The sequence below is a fragment of the Peromyscus maniculatus genome, chromosome 12, assembly GCF_049852395.1.
Source record: "Peromyscus maniculatus bairdii isolate BWxNUB_F1_BW_parent chromosome 12, HU_Pman_BW_mat_3.1, whole genome shotgun sequence".
In the NCBI taxonomy this organism is placed as follows: domain Eukaryota; kingdom Metazoa; phylum Chordata; class Mammalia; order Rodentia; family Cricetidae; genus Peromyscus; species Peromyscus maniculatus.
The window spans coordinates 71,026,047-71,043,004 of NC_134863.1; the positions used below are offsets into that span (position 1 = coordinate 71,026,047).

At 30.5% G+C, this 16,958-nt stretch overlaps 1 protein-coding gene across 2 annotated transcripts in view; it reads left to right on the plus strand.

Annotated features, from left to right (window-relative positions):
- Ncam2 (neural cell adhesion molecule 2) overlaps positions 1-16,958 on the plus strand; it is a 423,714-nt gene that overhangs the window by 380,305 nt on the left and 26,451 nt on the right. Inside the window, exons 15-16 of one of the 2 annotated variants that reach the window (XM_076549130.1) lie at positions 3,889-4,069; positions 10,121-15,168. In XM_076549130.1, the coding sequence (XP_076405245.1) occupies positions 3,889-4,069; positions 10,121-10,227 (288 nt within the window). In that variant the 3' untranslated portion in view covers positions 10,228-15,168. Of the gene's footprint in view, positions 1-3,888; positions 4,070-10,120; positions 15,169-16,958 lie in introns of those variants that run through there. The other variant, XM_076549131.1, reaches the window with a different exon arrangement.

Sequence of the window (16,958 nt, forward strand, 5' to 3'; positions counted from 1 at the left end):
TACAACACAAGTTTTTAGCAAATTTCAGGACAATGACTTTTCACTTAGAACTCAGTTTTGTGAACCTATGTGAAGAATCAGTATTTTGAAGTTTTTAAGCACCTGTAATAGTAACATTTCTAAAATGTTGACTAGATTTCCCCTTTTAACTAATCTTTCAACTCCTTATTGTATAAGGGAACAATATAACTGACACCGTACATTCCTTATATGCCAGCTGATGTCTAGTGTGCATATATGCATTTAATTTTAATTTAAATGACTAAAGACAAGATTGTAGATATTCTCAAAGAGAATAATCACTTGTAGCTTATGAACTAGAAAGCACATATTATTTTAGGTTATAATATTGTAAAGCATATTGCTTTGTTCCCTCACCTATTAGGAAGACAGAATGTTTTAGAAAAGAAAGAATTAAAATCAGGATTCAAAATCTCCATGGACACCTCAGGGAGTTAACACGTAGCAATAATGCTATAAGATCAGTTTAAGTTATTTGGAGAATAAAGACAAGGCTGCTGATCTAATAGAGTAGTTGAGAAAATGCAAGAAGCAATTTTAAGTGTGGAGTTTTTTTTTTTTTTTTTTTTTTTTTTTTTTTTTTTTTTTTTTTTTTGGTTTTTCGAGACAGGGTTTCTCTGTAGCTTTGCGCCTTTCCTGGAACTCGCTTTGGAGACCAGGCTGGCCTCGAACTCACAGAGATCCGCCTGCCTCTGCCTCCCGAGTGCTGGGATTAAAGGCGTGCACCACCACCGCCCGGCAAGTGTGGAGTTTTATATGTATTTGTAATGTTATATTTGTAATGGTATATAATTTGATAGGTTCTTTTTCACACATCTATGATTTCTTTTTACAAATTTCTTTCTAAATTGGTGGTCACAATGGGATCATAACTATTTCTTCGTGTTGGCATGTTAAATCTCTCCTGACTTAAGAAGAACTGAAGAAAATTGATTGTATAAAATCAATTGTGTGGAAGGTATTTTCAGGATCAGAAGCAGTGGGTAGGGCACACATCTTAAAGTTTCAATTGACCTTCTTAAACTATTTGTAATCTGCATATTGTATAATAACACCTAAATGTAACAGACAAATATAATTATTAAAGAGTTTTATCTTCCTTATCCTTTTTTACTATGAAAGAAGATGATTTATTTTATTTATCTTATTATTGTTATTATAAAATAGACCATTTGCCTAGATAAGCTAATATAGATATGAACCAATGTGTTAACTCAAGTTATTCATTTAAAAATGGTACTATAATATGAAAATATCGGAACTACTGACAAATATTTATCTATTCTAAGTTGCAAATGGAAAAGTTAATTTTCAAGAATTCTGATTACTTATGTAAGAAAATACAAAGAGTGGGCAAATGGACAATATGATCAAGAAATCCTAGAAAAGTGAGAATTGCTTTTTGGTCATATGAACCTTAAGTCACACATCCCAGGAATTAGAAGAAGTAAAATTCATATTGATATCATGTCATTACTTCTTATAATGACTTGCATTTTATAATTATTTTGTTTTAATGTAAGATTGTGTTGGCTGCAGTTTCTACAAAATCTTAAGAAACTTAATGAGTTCCTTCCTTTCAAGGATGAGGGCATGAAGAAGCCCCTTTATAAACACAAAACATAGTCCTCTATGCAGAGCATAGGTAGTGATCCCCTAAATGCTGACATCAGGATGAGCATCACTATTAAAGATCTGCCACACCATCACAATGGCCTTACTATTTTCTTACAGATAAGAATAGGTTTATAAACGCTTTACTCAAGCACCATGACTATTAAAAAAAAAAAAAAAAGAACTTGTCTTTCACCATTTAATTGGCGTATTAATGATAGTCCTACTCAGCAAATCATCTCATTAAGCTACCTAGAGGGACACTTTGCCACTAGTTATCTTAAATCATTCCCCTGGTACTCTGTTTCTGCAAATTAGACCATCTACAAATGCATAATTGAGATTTTCATGCCTAGGGGAGTATTTGGTTACGCCCACTTTAATTTTTTTCTATTCCCTAGGAATAGCAATTAGGGGATTAAAACACCCCCTTATCTTAAGTTGAATGGAAAATGAAATTGATTTACATGTGAGAAATATCACTCCTTTTGCTTCCTTATAATATCAGTGTAAAATGACATGTGGATTTAAATGACCCTATTAAGAGTTAAATTATCGGTAACTCAGAAGAGACTAGTTTATCAAATGCTCGATTTTTAGAAATAGCCTACTGGAAAATTAGAAACTTTATACAAAAGTCTGAAAATCCCATAGTTTATATTTTTGCACAGTTTTGGGTGTATACTTGAAAGAACATCCTGCTAGAAGAAAAGCTTCTGTCCTAGAATGATCTAGATATCTGCTGACATAATGTGTCTTTCATATGTGACCTCATTTAGATACAAACTGAAATTTGTCTGTAGCCCCAGTTCATGGTTTCATAGACTATCCGTGATTACTGGGGTCATGCCACAGACACAGGGTATGCAAATATCAACAGCTTTATGCAGGCCCTGCCGTAAGGCAATGAAAACATAAATAAAAATTAGATTAAAAAAATCTAATACAGGGGGCTCGAGAATTGTCATAGCAGCTGTGACTACTAACTACCCTTGCAGAGTTTAGTTACAGGCACATTTCTTTCGTGGCTCAGAACTTCCTGTAACTGCAGTAATATAGGATGTAATGCCCTGCTCTAGATTCAACTTTCTTCAGTATGAACACACACATATACACACACATTCAGGCATGTGACATTCTGAAAACTTGAAAAGAATTTGATAGAAACAGTTAATGTATCAGGAACTTTTATATATTGAAAAGATTAACATGGTGGAGTTCAATGATTACCTTGTTTTAGACAATTTAATTCAGATAATTAGGTGACTGTTTTCTTCTTTATTCATTGTAATAGTTTTGATTTTTTTCAAATATCAACTGCTAGCCGGGCAGTGGTGGCACATGCCTTTAATCCCAGCACTCAGGAGGCGCAGGCAGGTGGATCTCTGTGAGTTCAAGGCTAGCCTGGTCTACAGAGTGAGATCCAGGATAGGCACCAAAACTACACTGAGAAACCCTGTCTCGAAAAAAAAAAATTCTTGCAGAATGAATCAAATAATATCTAGGTAATAGCTTGTAAGATAAAAGCCAGACATGGTATTCTTTAAACAAGACATTGAAAAGCACATACCTGAAATCACAAAATTCAGGTGTGTTTACTGAGTTTTAATGTAAGATTAGTGTTATACTGTGTGTATATAAGGTTTGAGGTAAAAAGGCAGACTGCCTGGGGAAGGGGAGAAGAGAGAGAGAAGCAGCAGAGAGAAGAGAAAGAAAAAAAAAAAACAAGAAACAACAACCCATGTTTGGTATTTCAGTGTTCATGAAAAAGAAAACCACTAGAGAGTATTACTGAAAATTTGTCTGACATATTGTCCTTGTGTCTTATTTCATTTTATGTCATGAAAAACACCACTGATGGTCTACATTTATAAATAGATTCCAGGATTTACTTCACAGATAGTTATCCTACTTCAACAAATGTCTATATTAGTCTTTGGCAATTATTCAGTGATTCATCTTTTCTATTAACAGTCTAAAAGTGATTGTAAACCAAGTGTCTGTGTGAGAAATAAAGAGAAAAAAAAATAGGTTGCGTTTCATTACTACATGATTAATTTGCAAAATCATCAGTCCTTACCTTTCCTGTAGACAACTACTCAAACAACTATTCATTATATTAGCAATTTCACATATGCATTTTTAGAAAATTGAGATAATATGACTATTTGCATTATTCCAAAAAAAAATAAATTTAAAATACAACCTTTTCAAAGCTCTCTGGTCCAAAAGTTCTTGCCTGTCCTTCCACAGAAAGATAAGGAAGACCAGTGGCTGGAGAAGAAGGTTCAGGGGAATAAAGACCACATCATTTTGGAACATCTGCAGTGGACGATGGGCTATGAAGTGCAAATCACAGCTGCCAACAGACTGGGGTATTCTGAGCCCACCGTATATGAGTTCAGCATGCCCCCGAAGCCCAACATCATTAAAGGTAAGCAAGATGATATCCTTTCTTACAATTAGCACTATATCACTTTTTACCCCTTTGGTATAGTTTACTAATAATGAATATTAAATTAGACACACGGCAATGTCGTTTCTATTTTTTCTAATCACGACTATTGTGGCACAGTTCTCACCATGAGATATTTGCGTTGTTTGAGAACCATGCTTTGCCATCTGTAGCAGGACCATTGAACTGCGATGATGAGTAGAAGGAGTGGACCAGTGAGAATGACAGATGAAACCTCTCTAAAAAAAAAGATGGGATAAGAAGGAACACTTGCAAAGACAACTTCTCTGCCAACCACCTGGGCACTTGTTTGCCAGTTTCGCTTAGGTTTGTCTACAGCTGAAGACAAGCTCACCCATGCCTGACCTATAAAGTTGATATTGAAAACAAAATCACTGAGGCAGAAACAGTTTAAATGCAATTTCGCTGAGAGCTGGAGCTGGAGTGCCAAGGAAGGTCAGATGTATCAGGCAACTTTTAATCTGTTTTTAATACAAACCAATCAAGGATCTCTGAGGCAGGTATAATACTTATATAATTGCACATTGATATGCTAATAAAATTACCTAGTTATTAAAATTCTACTCAGATATATTTTAGGAAGATAATAAAGCCAGGGCATATGATAGTTCAAAATAATATTCAACTCTCTTATTTTGTTGTCATAGATAACAATTTTTTTCAAGTTTTAGTATTATTTGGTTTATGAGTATGTTTACAATATATTCTATTCTTATATGTCTTATTATATTTACAAGTCTATAGATATATAAAATAGAGAGAGAGATGTATATAAGATAAGAACAAAATATTGATTCATAAAAACTTGGCATATTTCACTTGTAACACAGTATTATTATTAGAACACAATATTTTTCAACTAAGGAAAACAAATCACTTTGGCTATATAATTTACCTTATAATTTCATAATAACATGACATAATTTTAATATGCTTGTCTTTTAAAGTTAAATATTTGATATAATTAATCTTTGATTAAGCTGTATTATACAGATTATACAGTTTAAAAATAATTAAACATGGCACAGAGTGTTGCTTATATTTATTCACAAATCCTTCAAAATGTGATTTTTTTTAATATAGAAATTTGGAACCTTCAGAAATATTATGGGTATCTTCAAATATTATTTTTCATTTGAAAAGTATTCCTGTATTACCATATTATATTCTTAAGTATTAGGGAATGAAGAACTATTCATTTTTTACATATAACTTTACAAGGTTAAGTGATTGATTGATATCAAGTGTACTTGATGTATATATGCTTAAATCTTACCCTTGGGAAATAATTGAAATGATTGATTTTCCTAAGTAAAAGTGTTTGGATTAGTATCATCTCTCACTTTTATTTGTCCTTGTGAATTTGAAATACCAATAACCTCTACAATTATATTATGATTTTGGTAATTATATTCAATGCATGTCTCCTAAACATGAATTAAATATGATCTCAAACTGAATCAATGTAGCTCACAAAGAAGTCCAAAGTATGTCCAACTTCCTGAACCCTCAAAATAGTTCATATAGTCAGGTGAAATTATGGTTGTTTTTTAGACAAATATTCTTTTAATTTCAAACAAAATTTCAGTGCTTTATAAACAAATGTGAAGATTTATATGAAAAATAAATATAAATTTTAATAGATAAAAATGTATAGCTATATAAAATTCTGTTGTCTTGTCTTATAACATCACTATAGAAAGATGGTAATTCACATTTATATATATATTTTTTAAAATTAGAAGAAAGGAGCTTGAATTTTCTCAATCAAAAAAAGTGATAAATATTTGAGAAGATGGAAATGCAAATTTTCATCAGAATATACTGTATACATGTACCACATTATTATACTGTAACCCATAACTACTTATATTGTCTATCAAAATTATTACCCTATAAAATATGAGGTAGAATTTGAATAATTTAATATCAATACAATGTGTCAAAAAATCTAGCTATGCTCTCAATTGTGCTCTTATAATAATAATAATAACACATAAAAAGGCAGATAAGTAGAAAAGTAGCAGCATATGTGTGTGTGTGTGTGTGTGTGTGTGTGTGTGTGTGTGTGTATGTGTGTGTATACATGTATGTATATTCAATAAAAAAGATCAGGAAATAAAGTGACACATTCTAAAAGTATTTTTCCTTTAATTTGGAAACTTTGTAATTTGAAACCTCATAGTCCAACCTTTGGATTTGGATGGAAAATGGAGAAAATTATGATTTTCTTTCAAGCAGTCTCTGTACGATTAGAATCAATTCATTTTTCCCTCATGGATTTTGTATTGAGGTTGTCCTTTTGACAAGTACTGAGGTCAGAACCAAGGATTTACCTGTGCAATAGTGGAATCACAAATGGTTAATGGAGTAATTCGTGGATCAGACACTCACCAACCCAAAAGTCAGTGAACACAAGGATGAGGTGTATCCCTCAAACACATTACCATGAACACATTAGCAAGGAATCACAGTTTATGAGTCTGAAATAGGATAATTAAATGTTTCCCAAAGGAGAAACTTTGCAAAGAAACATGAAGTAATTAAATTCTAGGTTTGCGCATTACATGGAAGACGTCTTTGACAAAAGTGATTGTTTCTTTTACTAACTAGAAAAAAAAATATTGCCGTCTGAAAGAGAATTTGGACATGTTTGCCTCAAGAGAATTCTAGGGTTGGTGCTGGGTCTCAAAGCCCCATTAAAACCATGTAATTAACTTTCACAGATCTTAAAGGAAGTTAGGAAAAAGTAGTTTGTAACAGGTGTAGTCATATAGTTTATGTTCATGTGACTAAGTACAAATGATGAGACATGTATCCTTAAGGCAAGGCAACAGAAGGAAGAGAAAACATCAGTTTCAGCCACACTGTGGGAGGAAACACACAAGACCTTTCTACTAGACTAGATGGCTAATAATAACAAACCAGATGACAGTTAGCTTCTTTGGAAGCATCTTTTCTTCAGGTGAATAATTTTATTGTACAGTTTTGTTTAGAGAATAATGACCATATAGTTTTATATCTATTAAGCATAGAGTGTCCAATTATTAATTAGATATGCCTATTGCAGATGAGGGAGCCATGACTTTGGAAATTTATATTATGAGGCTATGAGAATTAACAGGTGAAGGAATTTTGTGGCTTAGCAGGGGAAAAAACCCAATAAAAATAATTTCAAAATTCTATGAGGAGTTTCTGTGTGTGGTATTTCTTGAAATTTTCTCAGTCCCAGAAGTGTGTAAGACTCAATAAGGTGTTTAAGTGGTCCTTCTTGGTTGGTGGAAAAAGAATCCAAGCCCAAAGCACCAAGACCTGTGATACAAGAAGAAGGAAAAATGTATTTTCACCCACCACCTTCTCCAAAATTAAGCTTTGCAGAGTTACTGGAGAAACAGAAAAGTAATACCTTGAAAGTTAGGGTAAGGCTTTATGTCCTGAAGTCTACTAATGAAGTGTGAAATGCTGCTGGGAAACGAAATCGAAATATACACGTGTCATTTCATGGAGCTTTGCCAGAATGATTCAGAGAGGGACTAGTAAGAAAGGGTGTGCGCCCCTCTTAGTTAATAGTTACAAGGAGCTTTCCTGTCAAGCTGTGAAGAGGTAAGGGGAAAACATGAGCAAGACATTTAAGGTGGAGAAGTCTGGACTGTTTCATGTTAGATGTACTAAGAACATAGATGCAAACAGCATGCTTATCAAGGTATCTTAGCAGATAGGAGATTATTTCATTCTCTCTCTACTGGGCATTGTGTAAAGAGTCAATGCATCCAAGTTGAAAAAAATTAGCATAGTACAAAAGTTTCATAAAGTATTTTCTTAATTTACTGATTGAATCCAGTGATTGACAAGGGCTATTAAGCCATGTGGAAGGCATGGCTTAAGTGACTAAGAATTATTTAGTTACTATCTTGAGGTAAGCTTTAAAGTTGTGATAATAAGAATTTAGAAGCATTTAAATACAAAACATTCAACAGAGTTAAATTTTATTTTTCTGTAGTATTTAAAAATGATCTTCACTGATTTTCTTCACAACTCTTATGAGTTATTTCTCCAGTTTTGAGTAAAGAATAGATTCATGCTCATATTTGAAGTGTTATGCATAGGAAACAGGTAAATCTAAGTCCTTTGGTTTAATATTGGAAGAAGAAAATTTAAGGTTTATATTAATTTTTTGTATGTATTGTATTATATAGTGTCCATATATATAGATATTATGTAATAAAGTTTATTGTTCATATGCATTTACATATGCATAACTTCCAAATAATGGACTTCTTCTAGAGTGCAGATATAAATTATATTATTAAAGTATTACACTGTAATAATCTGCTTATATTATATTAATATATAATATGTTCATTTTAAAGTTCTTTTGAAGCATTTTTCTATCTATATATTTTAGTAGATATTATAATTTTCTCCAACTTATCATTCCAAGTTTAAAAATAGTTTTACAACTATAATATAAGTTATTTTGTTTAAGGATAAGTTTATTTTGTAAAACACATCTTTTGTTTATGGATGAATCTTTGAGATTTCAGGGAGCCAAATCTATTTTAAAATAATATCTATATAATCAGAATATTGGGTACTTCTTTCAAATTTATTGTTATAAAAATGACTGACTTATTTATTTGTAGTGAACTTTCAACCAATAATTATACCACTATATTTATGAATTGAACAGAATGTTTTAGATGTTTTAGCGAATTATCAGACATCAATATACATTGTAGAACACTACACAAATTATTTATCATCTAATGTGTTCAATGTTGCTCTATTAAGTAACACATCTTTATCAATTGCTTCTTTTTGTTCTTACTGAACCTTTGAATTGAAAGCATGTATTAGTTTTGTCTCACCATGTTATTAGAGCAAACAATTCATTTAATACATTATTAGAAATTAATAATAGAGATGTTCTATCATGTGAAGATCTGTAATGTACAAATATACTCTTCAGTTTGGATAAGCTGAAGAAACTGACATTAATCACTGATTTAAAAAAGCATACCTGAAATTTTTAATTTCTATATTCATGGACATTAAAACCTATATTTCTAGTGAGTTATCACATATTATGTGTGACTTCTACTCAAATTCAAAGAAACAGAATCTTTTGAAAGATGAACAAATAAATGAGATTGGAAAAAACAGCATTCACTTGAATGGCAAACAAAAATACTTTCCTATTATTCTTTTTAACTTTTAGAATATAAAATGAATGAGTTCAGAAAAATCATTAAATTGTGGTTTAATAATGTAGAACTTGATTTTAGCTCTCTGGAATTCTCAGTGATGTCAAAATATTAACACTACACACCCAACATTGTTTACTTTTACTATATACTGAAACATAGAATTATAAATTATTGTCATGACCATTAATTTCAAAATAATTTTGAAGAGATTCAATAAGATATAAAGAGTATGTCAGTAGACAATTGACTGATTTCTCCTAGGCTTTATTCTTCTTATTTCTGTGCCTATGTGACATTGCATTTTATAATATTTAATATTTTTTCAGGTTTTAATTATTGATTTTAAATCTGTATGTTAATGAATCATAGAAGATAATACTGTGGAATATGACAGGCTTATGTATACTGTAGTACTGTGAATATTCTAATTCACAGTGGGATACCAATGACTTCTTTCTTATCAGTTTTAATGAATAGCATATAAATGTAAATATTTTTAATTCAAAAAATTGACAAAAATAATGTCAGATCACCATGTGATAAACCCTATTGATTTTTGTCATCATAATTTTTTTAGTAAGGAATGATTATTTAAAAAAATATTTGCTATAGTGTTTTAATGACTGTCTTGTGTCAGAGTAATTTTTCTAGGTAAATATTAATGGCTAAGTGTAAATATTTTATTAATTTATTCTCTCTTTTTCTTTCCTACTGTTGTTTATTTTATTTTCGTATTTACCATTTTCTTATTTTGTTATTTGTTTTATTATGTTGGGTGTTGAAAACGAATGTCATCGTGCAGACAGTTGCTGTGAATCGAATACAGTTGAAAATGGCAGCCAGTCATGGCCGCTGAATGCTGTTGGGTTCTCTTTCGTTATAGCCATGAGTCTGTCTTGCTTGTTTTAATGTATTGTGTTCTATGGTACTCCCTGAACAGAGATAAAGGAAAGAGTGGCAACAGGGTGTTCAAAAGGTATAACTAAAAGTTTCCGCAGTCCAACTTATATTTGAACATTTAGCCTCTTCCTCTGTCTTCACCAAGGGAAATTCAGGAACCCAGAAGGAAGTGTCCGTAGACGTTTCTCTTGACTACTTTCTCAACAACATTATGTTTTACTGTAAAGGCTTCCTTTTGCAAAGTAGACTTTGCTGTAAATTGTGTCCCTTGTACATTGAACACAAGAATTTTCTACAGCCAGTCCTCTTTCATTTAATTAGTTTGCAAATATAACTCAGAATCCATCAGTACAAAGCATGTAAATTCTGGTTTTTTTTTTTTTGTTTTTTTTTGTTTTTGTTTTTGTTTTTTTTTTAAATTGTGGGCCATCCCTACCAGTCTTTTAAACTGTTAAATGAAAAATTCTCGTTTTGTGAATGCTTATAAAATTTTATAGTTTCTACCATTTACATAAAACACAATTTGATATTCAGTTATATCAAATACATATATGTCTTATTCTGTTTTCTTCAGTTTTTAGACAATGTCTGAAGGAACACAAAGGATTCAAGTTTCCTCATTTAAATCAGCAAAGCCAATTAGTATTTTCTTAAGTGAAAATATCTCTCTACCATTGTCCACAATAAGTAAGCTTAATCTCAGTTTAAAATGTTACTCAATTCAGTAAATTCACATCATTTTTTTTTAAGCTGGAACCAAGTATTGCGAATGTAACATCCTATGCAGTTACATATTGCATTTTCCTGAACTCGTGACAGTCACTGTCTTTGCAAATATCAAAATGAGAAATGACTGTTTTAGGCATTACTTTCAAGGAGATGAAAAGTAGATGAGAGCAAGAACCTGCTGCGTTCAAATTTTCAAAAGAAGCTCAATTTGAAGAAACACAAGAAGGGCATCTGCTTTTCCAATTTCAGTTATTTGAAAGCGATAAGAATGTGCCCTTTGCTTTGAGCCACATCCTAGAAAGTGATGTGGTTAGGACTACTTAGGCCAATTAGGAAACACACACACACACACACACACACAGCGCACACAGCACACACACGCACACACACCCTGCATTTATACAGACAAACATACCAGTTTTTACTTGCCGAATCAAAAATTAAACTTCAGCTTTTGAGATTCTCCCATCAAAACCTGGCATTTGGTTTCTCTGAAGCATTCTCTGTGCTTTTAGGCTATCCAAACATATTGTTTATTATGTGAGATCCAACAAGATTAGATATGTATTAATAATTGCTTTTTATTTAATTTATAATTTACAATATCTTTAGATTCAAATATTGTATTTGTCTTATAGCTTGCAAAATAATCTAAAAGCATGACCCATTTAAAGTTTTTTTTTTTCTCATTGTTGAAAAATAACAAAAAATGTCCCAATTCAGTCAGTATGGGAAATCTAACTAGTATTTGGAAATTTTTTTTTTTTAATTTTTGAAAGTAATATGAGCCATGCTTTCTCTACTATATAACTCTTTGTGACTTTGTACTATATTCCTTGGTATTTCATTTAGGAAATGATACGTTAATTATTGATCAGTAGAAAATATTGAGAGTGAAATAAATTTAAGCAACATTTCTGTGTTGCACAAAAGGAGCATAGAAATTATACATTTATGTATGTCTTAAGGATTAGATGACGTTCTTGTTGCTGGGTTTTATGTTTCAATGTCCAAACTTCATTACTGTGTGAAAACAAAAAAATTGCTATTTTACACCTTTGTTTACTTAGGATCAGTTTGTGATTATCTCAATATGATCAATGATAAGTAAATTATAAAAAAAATCATATACACCTTAGTTGCTACCAACTAATTTTCTCCTGTTTATTTTTAAATACATTTTAATTATTAAAGGTGCGCAAATACAAATGTGTGCGTTAATGTGAATATAGTATTTACTATTATAGGTTATGAGAGAATGTTTGATCTAAAAATATGTGTAATGTGACTCCCACTGTGAAAATGTTTCAGAAGTTTTTAACCATAGTAGGACAGAGATGGAGCCATGTGAATCTGCTTTTGCATGCATTGCAACATTATCTGAATGTATATGTGTGATATCAGCGTATCTTTTTATTCATTTCAGAATGTCCATTTTATCTTCCTAATCCTGGCATAGTAACCCTAGAACCTAATTTCAATGGAATCTTCCCACCAAATAAAAATTTTATGATTATTTATTAAGCCACTGTGTGACCAGAATTAGATGCCTAGGCGATAGAAGATGCCTAGGAGATAGCCAAGGAAGACAGATTCTTCCCTACAAAATGTCTTCTCAGACAAATTGCCATTCCAAATCTTCCTTGTTTTAATTCTCTAGACTTGTATAGTTAAGCATACTTCTATAAAATCCTTCCTTTCAAAAGTTTTGAAGGTGCATATTTGTATATCAATAACTAACAAGAACAAGTCTGAAAATTCAATGCCTTTATTCATTGTTTTCATTTTTCTAACTTATATAAACACTTGAGTTTGATTAGATAAATATTAATAAATTTGATACACTAGATTAATATTTACAATGTGTTCTCTATATAAGTATAATTAGTTCCAGTTCTACTTACATAATACAAATGCATTCAAAAGATTAATTTCTAATAGGTTTAAATATTCATCTTTATGTTTTAGAAGGATGTATATGACTGTACAAGTTATGTAAATGAAGTTAAAATAACTTCCATTCATTATGCCAAATGTTGTTTATTTAGAACTGCCCATGAATTAGAATTTGTTTGTACTCAAGTCAATGTAAGGACAATTTCAATGGATCCTCTATATTTTAATTTGACTTTTCTGCTATCTTATAAGGCGTATTTTACATGATAGTTCAGCCATTTACAACTGAATCAGGATGAATACATATAGATGCATAAACGTTTAGGTATTATATAATATGCTCACACCAAGAATGGAAAAATAATTTTTAAATTTACCAATGACCTTGGCAATTGAAGATGGACAATATTACACCAAGATAAGAAATTAATATTTTAATATTTTTCTTGAGAATTCTGTTCAACGTTATATATGAGAACATTTCTTTTCAGAGATAATAAAAATACTGCTAAAGTAAAACCTTAAAATTTTGAAAATTGTTTTAAAAATGCAAACTATCAAAGTTGTATGTTATTGTGTGTTTGAAACATGAAGAGTTCAAGATAATTCATTTGTGGCAGTAACTATTATCAAGCATATAGTTTTCTGACATTATGATGCCAAATGAATCAAAACATAGGCTTACATAGAAGTAAATATTATATATAATTTGTCATTTTAGGTAATTTATAATGATGGGTTTCATTGATGTACATTGCTCTGACTGTTAACAATGTCAGTTAAGTCAAACTAAGTAACCTTTTCTCTTATTCCTTACAATTAATGTCACCATTTTAAGAAACTATTTACCCCTTCTGACATTTATTCTCTTTTATGTGTAGGAATGAGTATAGTTCATGTATTTTGTTTCTGCTAATTGATTATCCATAAAAAAAAATTGTACCTGCTCCTGTAGTTACAGAGAAATATAATACAAAATTTTGAGAGTTCAATGCATTTAATAGATTGTTCACATTTTCCTGTGTCAAGCGATTGAATATAGAACAATTCTTGAAAAAGCTCTTGAATTGATTATGAAGTCAATTTAACTTAAAAACCAATATCCATATGAATTAGGTCATAAAGAAAATGAATAATTAATTTCACTTTCAGAAGATTTTACTAATATAAAGTCTAGTACTTATTATTAAACCTTATATTTCCCTAATATAAGGTTTAGTACTTAACTACAGTAAAAATATTTTTAATTTTTCATTATATACTCCTTTCCATAATTACAAATTGTTTTATTCTACAGTCAATATTTTAAAATTGTTTTCTATGTGTTCACTGATGTCAAAAGGTACACTTTTCATATAACTAATTTATATGTTCAATGATAAGATAATAATGACATCCATGTCATGCTTTATTTTACAGCACTAAATTTGTTGTACTGGATAAAATTAATAATCATGTTCTGATTCTTCATGACTAACAGTTACTATTTCTAGCCCTAAAATATTTGTTAGGAAATGTTATAGATAAAATGGATAATTTTGTAAATTTAATCTATCAGGATTTGTTGAAATACAAAAAAAAAACCAAAAACCAATATTGAAGGGCTGTAAATGGACATGTGGAATTAAAGTGTGTTTTTAGTGCTCTGGAGGCACTCAGATCTATGTCTGACATGCTCTAAAGGTTGATATTTATTTATCTCTTTCGAAGTACAGTCATGCATTCTTCCACATATTCCTAAATTTCAGTTTAATTATGACCTTAAGTTGGTTGTATTATATCTAGATAGCAGACAGTTACTTAATTTGTGTATATTCAAAATGAATTAGTATATTCTTTATCAATTTGCTTTAGAAAAGACAATATAAAGTTATAAATTCTAAATGTTGCATAATTTTAAAATATAGAATCACTTAAAAATTATACTAAATTCAATTTCATTTCATGTATGTACTAAATGGGCAATGTTCTCTCCTTGTTCTTTCATGCAACATAAACTAAAATCTACTGCTTTAAATATTACTGATACTTCAGACATATTTATGAATATTTATCTCATAATTTTATATTGGTTTATGTGTAATTTTTATGCTTGAAACTGACTATTTTGATCATTTTAATTGCATTTGTTTTCATCCCAGATTATTTTATTGACTATATGTACATGTTATAAATGTATTGTCTTTGGTATCATCTCTTATTTAACACCTCCACATATTATCAAGTGCTGTGTAATCCTGTGCATGTGTTCCATAGTGTATTAAATGTCATTTTATTTTATGTATCTCTGTGTCTTCTCCATTGTCGTAATAAAGAAAACTGAGGAAAATCTTTGTTATATGTGTTTTCTTTATTACTGTTACAGCCTTCTTGTCCTTCTGTGTCTTTTCATTTTTTTACCTGGGCAAATTCAACATCTCAAGATTTTTGTTTGTAGTCAAGAACTAGTAACAAATGTCTTTTTGTGAATGTTTTCAATTTTGAGATAACTAATGTACCATCATTTAAACTGTCATCTTATAAAATAATTAAAAACAATATCCAACTTTGTCCCTATTAAACTTATTATAGAGTTCTCATGAAATTAAATCACTCCTCAAATATCTAAATAATCAGAAGAATTTTTGAAAAAACATACAAACAGTGCTACAAGTTCCAGTTGAACCCAGATGAGTCAGTAATTTCCATTGCTAGTAAAAATTCACAAAAGCAGATATAAATGTCTAATCTGAATTTTCTCAAATATTTCCCCTTTTGTAATATTATAATTTATGCACCAAAGAAATACCACGAGAATTGGGGGGAGGCAGTCCCCACTTTCTACACCAGTAGTTACAGAGAAATATAACATAAAATTTTGAGAGTTCAATGTATTTAATAGATTGAGTAGGACAAAGAGAAATATTTAGATAGAAATATAGAAGGGAAAGAGACAAATAGAAACACAGGACAGTCTCGGGAGGGCATGGGCCAAAACCCACCAGCCCCTTCTATCTCTTATAAAGGGCTATTTATAAAAATGCCAATGGGTGGAGGAAAAGACCTCCCCCTAACACAGCCAAGGGCAGACCCTTCCAAACACCTGGTAACCATGCATGTGGTCAGTCTTTCCCATTATGGAGACCTACTGTGTAAAGCAATCTCAGATCTCAGAAAACTCTGTGGACCACAACAGAGAATATAATTACAAAAAACTCAAACATTCTCTGCAGATCTATAGATAAGTTATAAAGCAAATTGACCTTTTATGTTTATGAATAAAAATAATAGTAACTGTAAATGGTAGAAGACCTGTTTTTTTAACACAAACTCTCAAAAGTGAGGGGGAATGGATTAAATTACAGATTCAATCTAATCTTCATATTAGCTGTGTGAAAAACAGGATATTTCTCTTATTTTATAGAAGACAATAGCCATTTCAAATAAGTGATTTTCATGTTAAATAGTTACTACTTCAATTTAGTAAATACTACACTTTGAGTGCCATATCTGATTTTAAATTGTCACATCTTACCAAGAAAATTAAGTTTGATTTTGTATTGACAAATGTTTCTCTCACATACATTTGAATAGAAAAGTAGTACATTTTTAACAACACAATCATTTCATTTTCATATACAGAATAAGCAGTATAGAATTAAAGAGAAAACATTGCTTTTCAAGTCTCATGATATTTTATCATATTATGTTTCTTACCCATGAACATTCCACTCTGAAAGTTGTAGCATAATATATATGTATCATTTGCTTAGATATATTTTCACATTCTTCAATATGAATATAGTTGAAATTTTATATTTTCCATTTTTTCTGATTGATTAAACTTAAAATAGTTTTGTACATGTAGATATAAACATTTATTTATCTTTTATTTATGTTTACATTCTTTCTGAAGCTCCTTTAAAACAAAATGATGGTATGCAATGGCAACTCATTATCTGACAAGAAGTGGAAATGGTATGTTCACTACTGTGGTGACTTTGTATTATTTCATCAAGGTTTCATAGCTATGATTTTGAGTCATTTTAAAAACTATAGATAGTTGAGGAAATATAAAATTGTCTAATCAAATACTTATCAAGGTCTATCTTTTCATGAAATCAACAATAGGATAA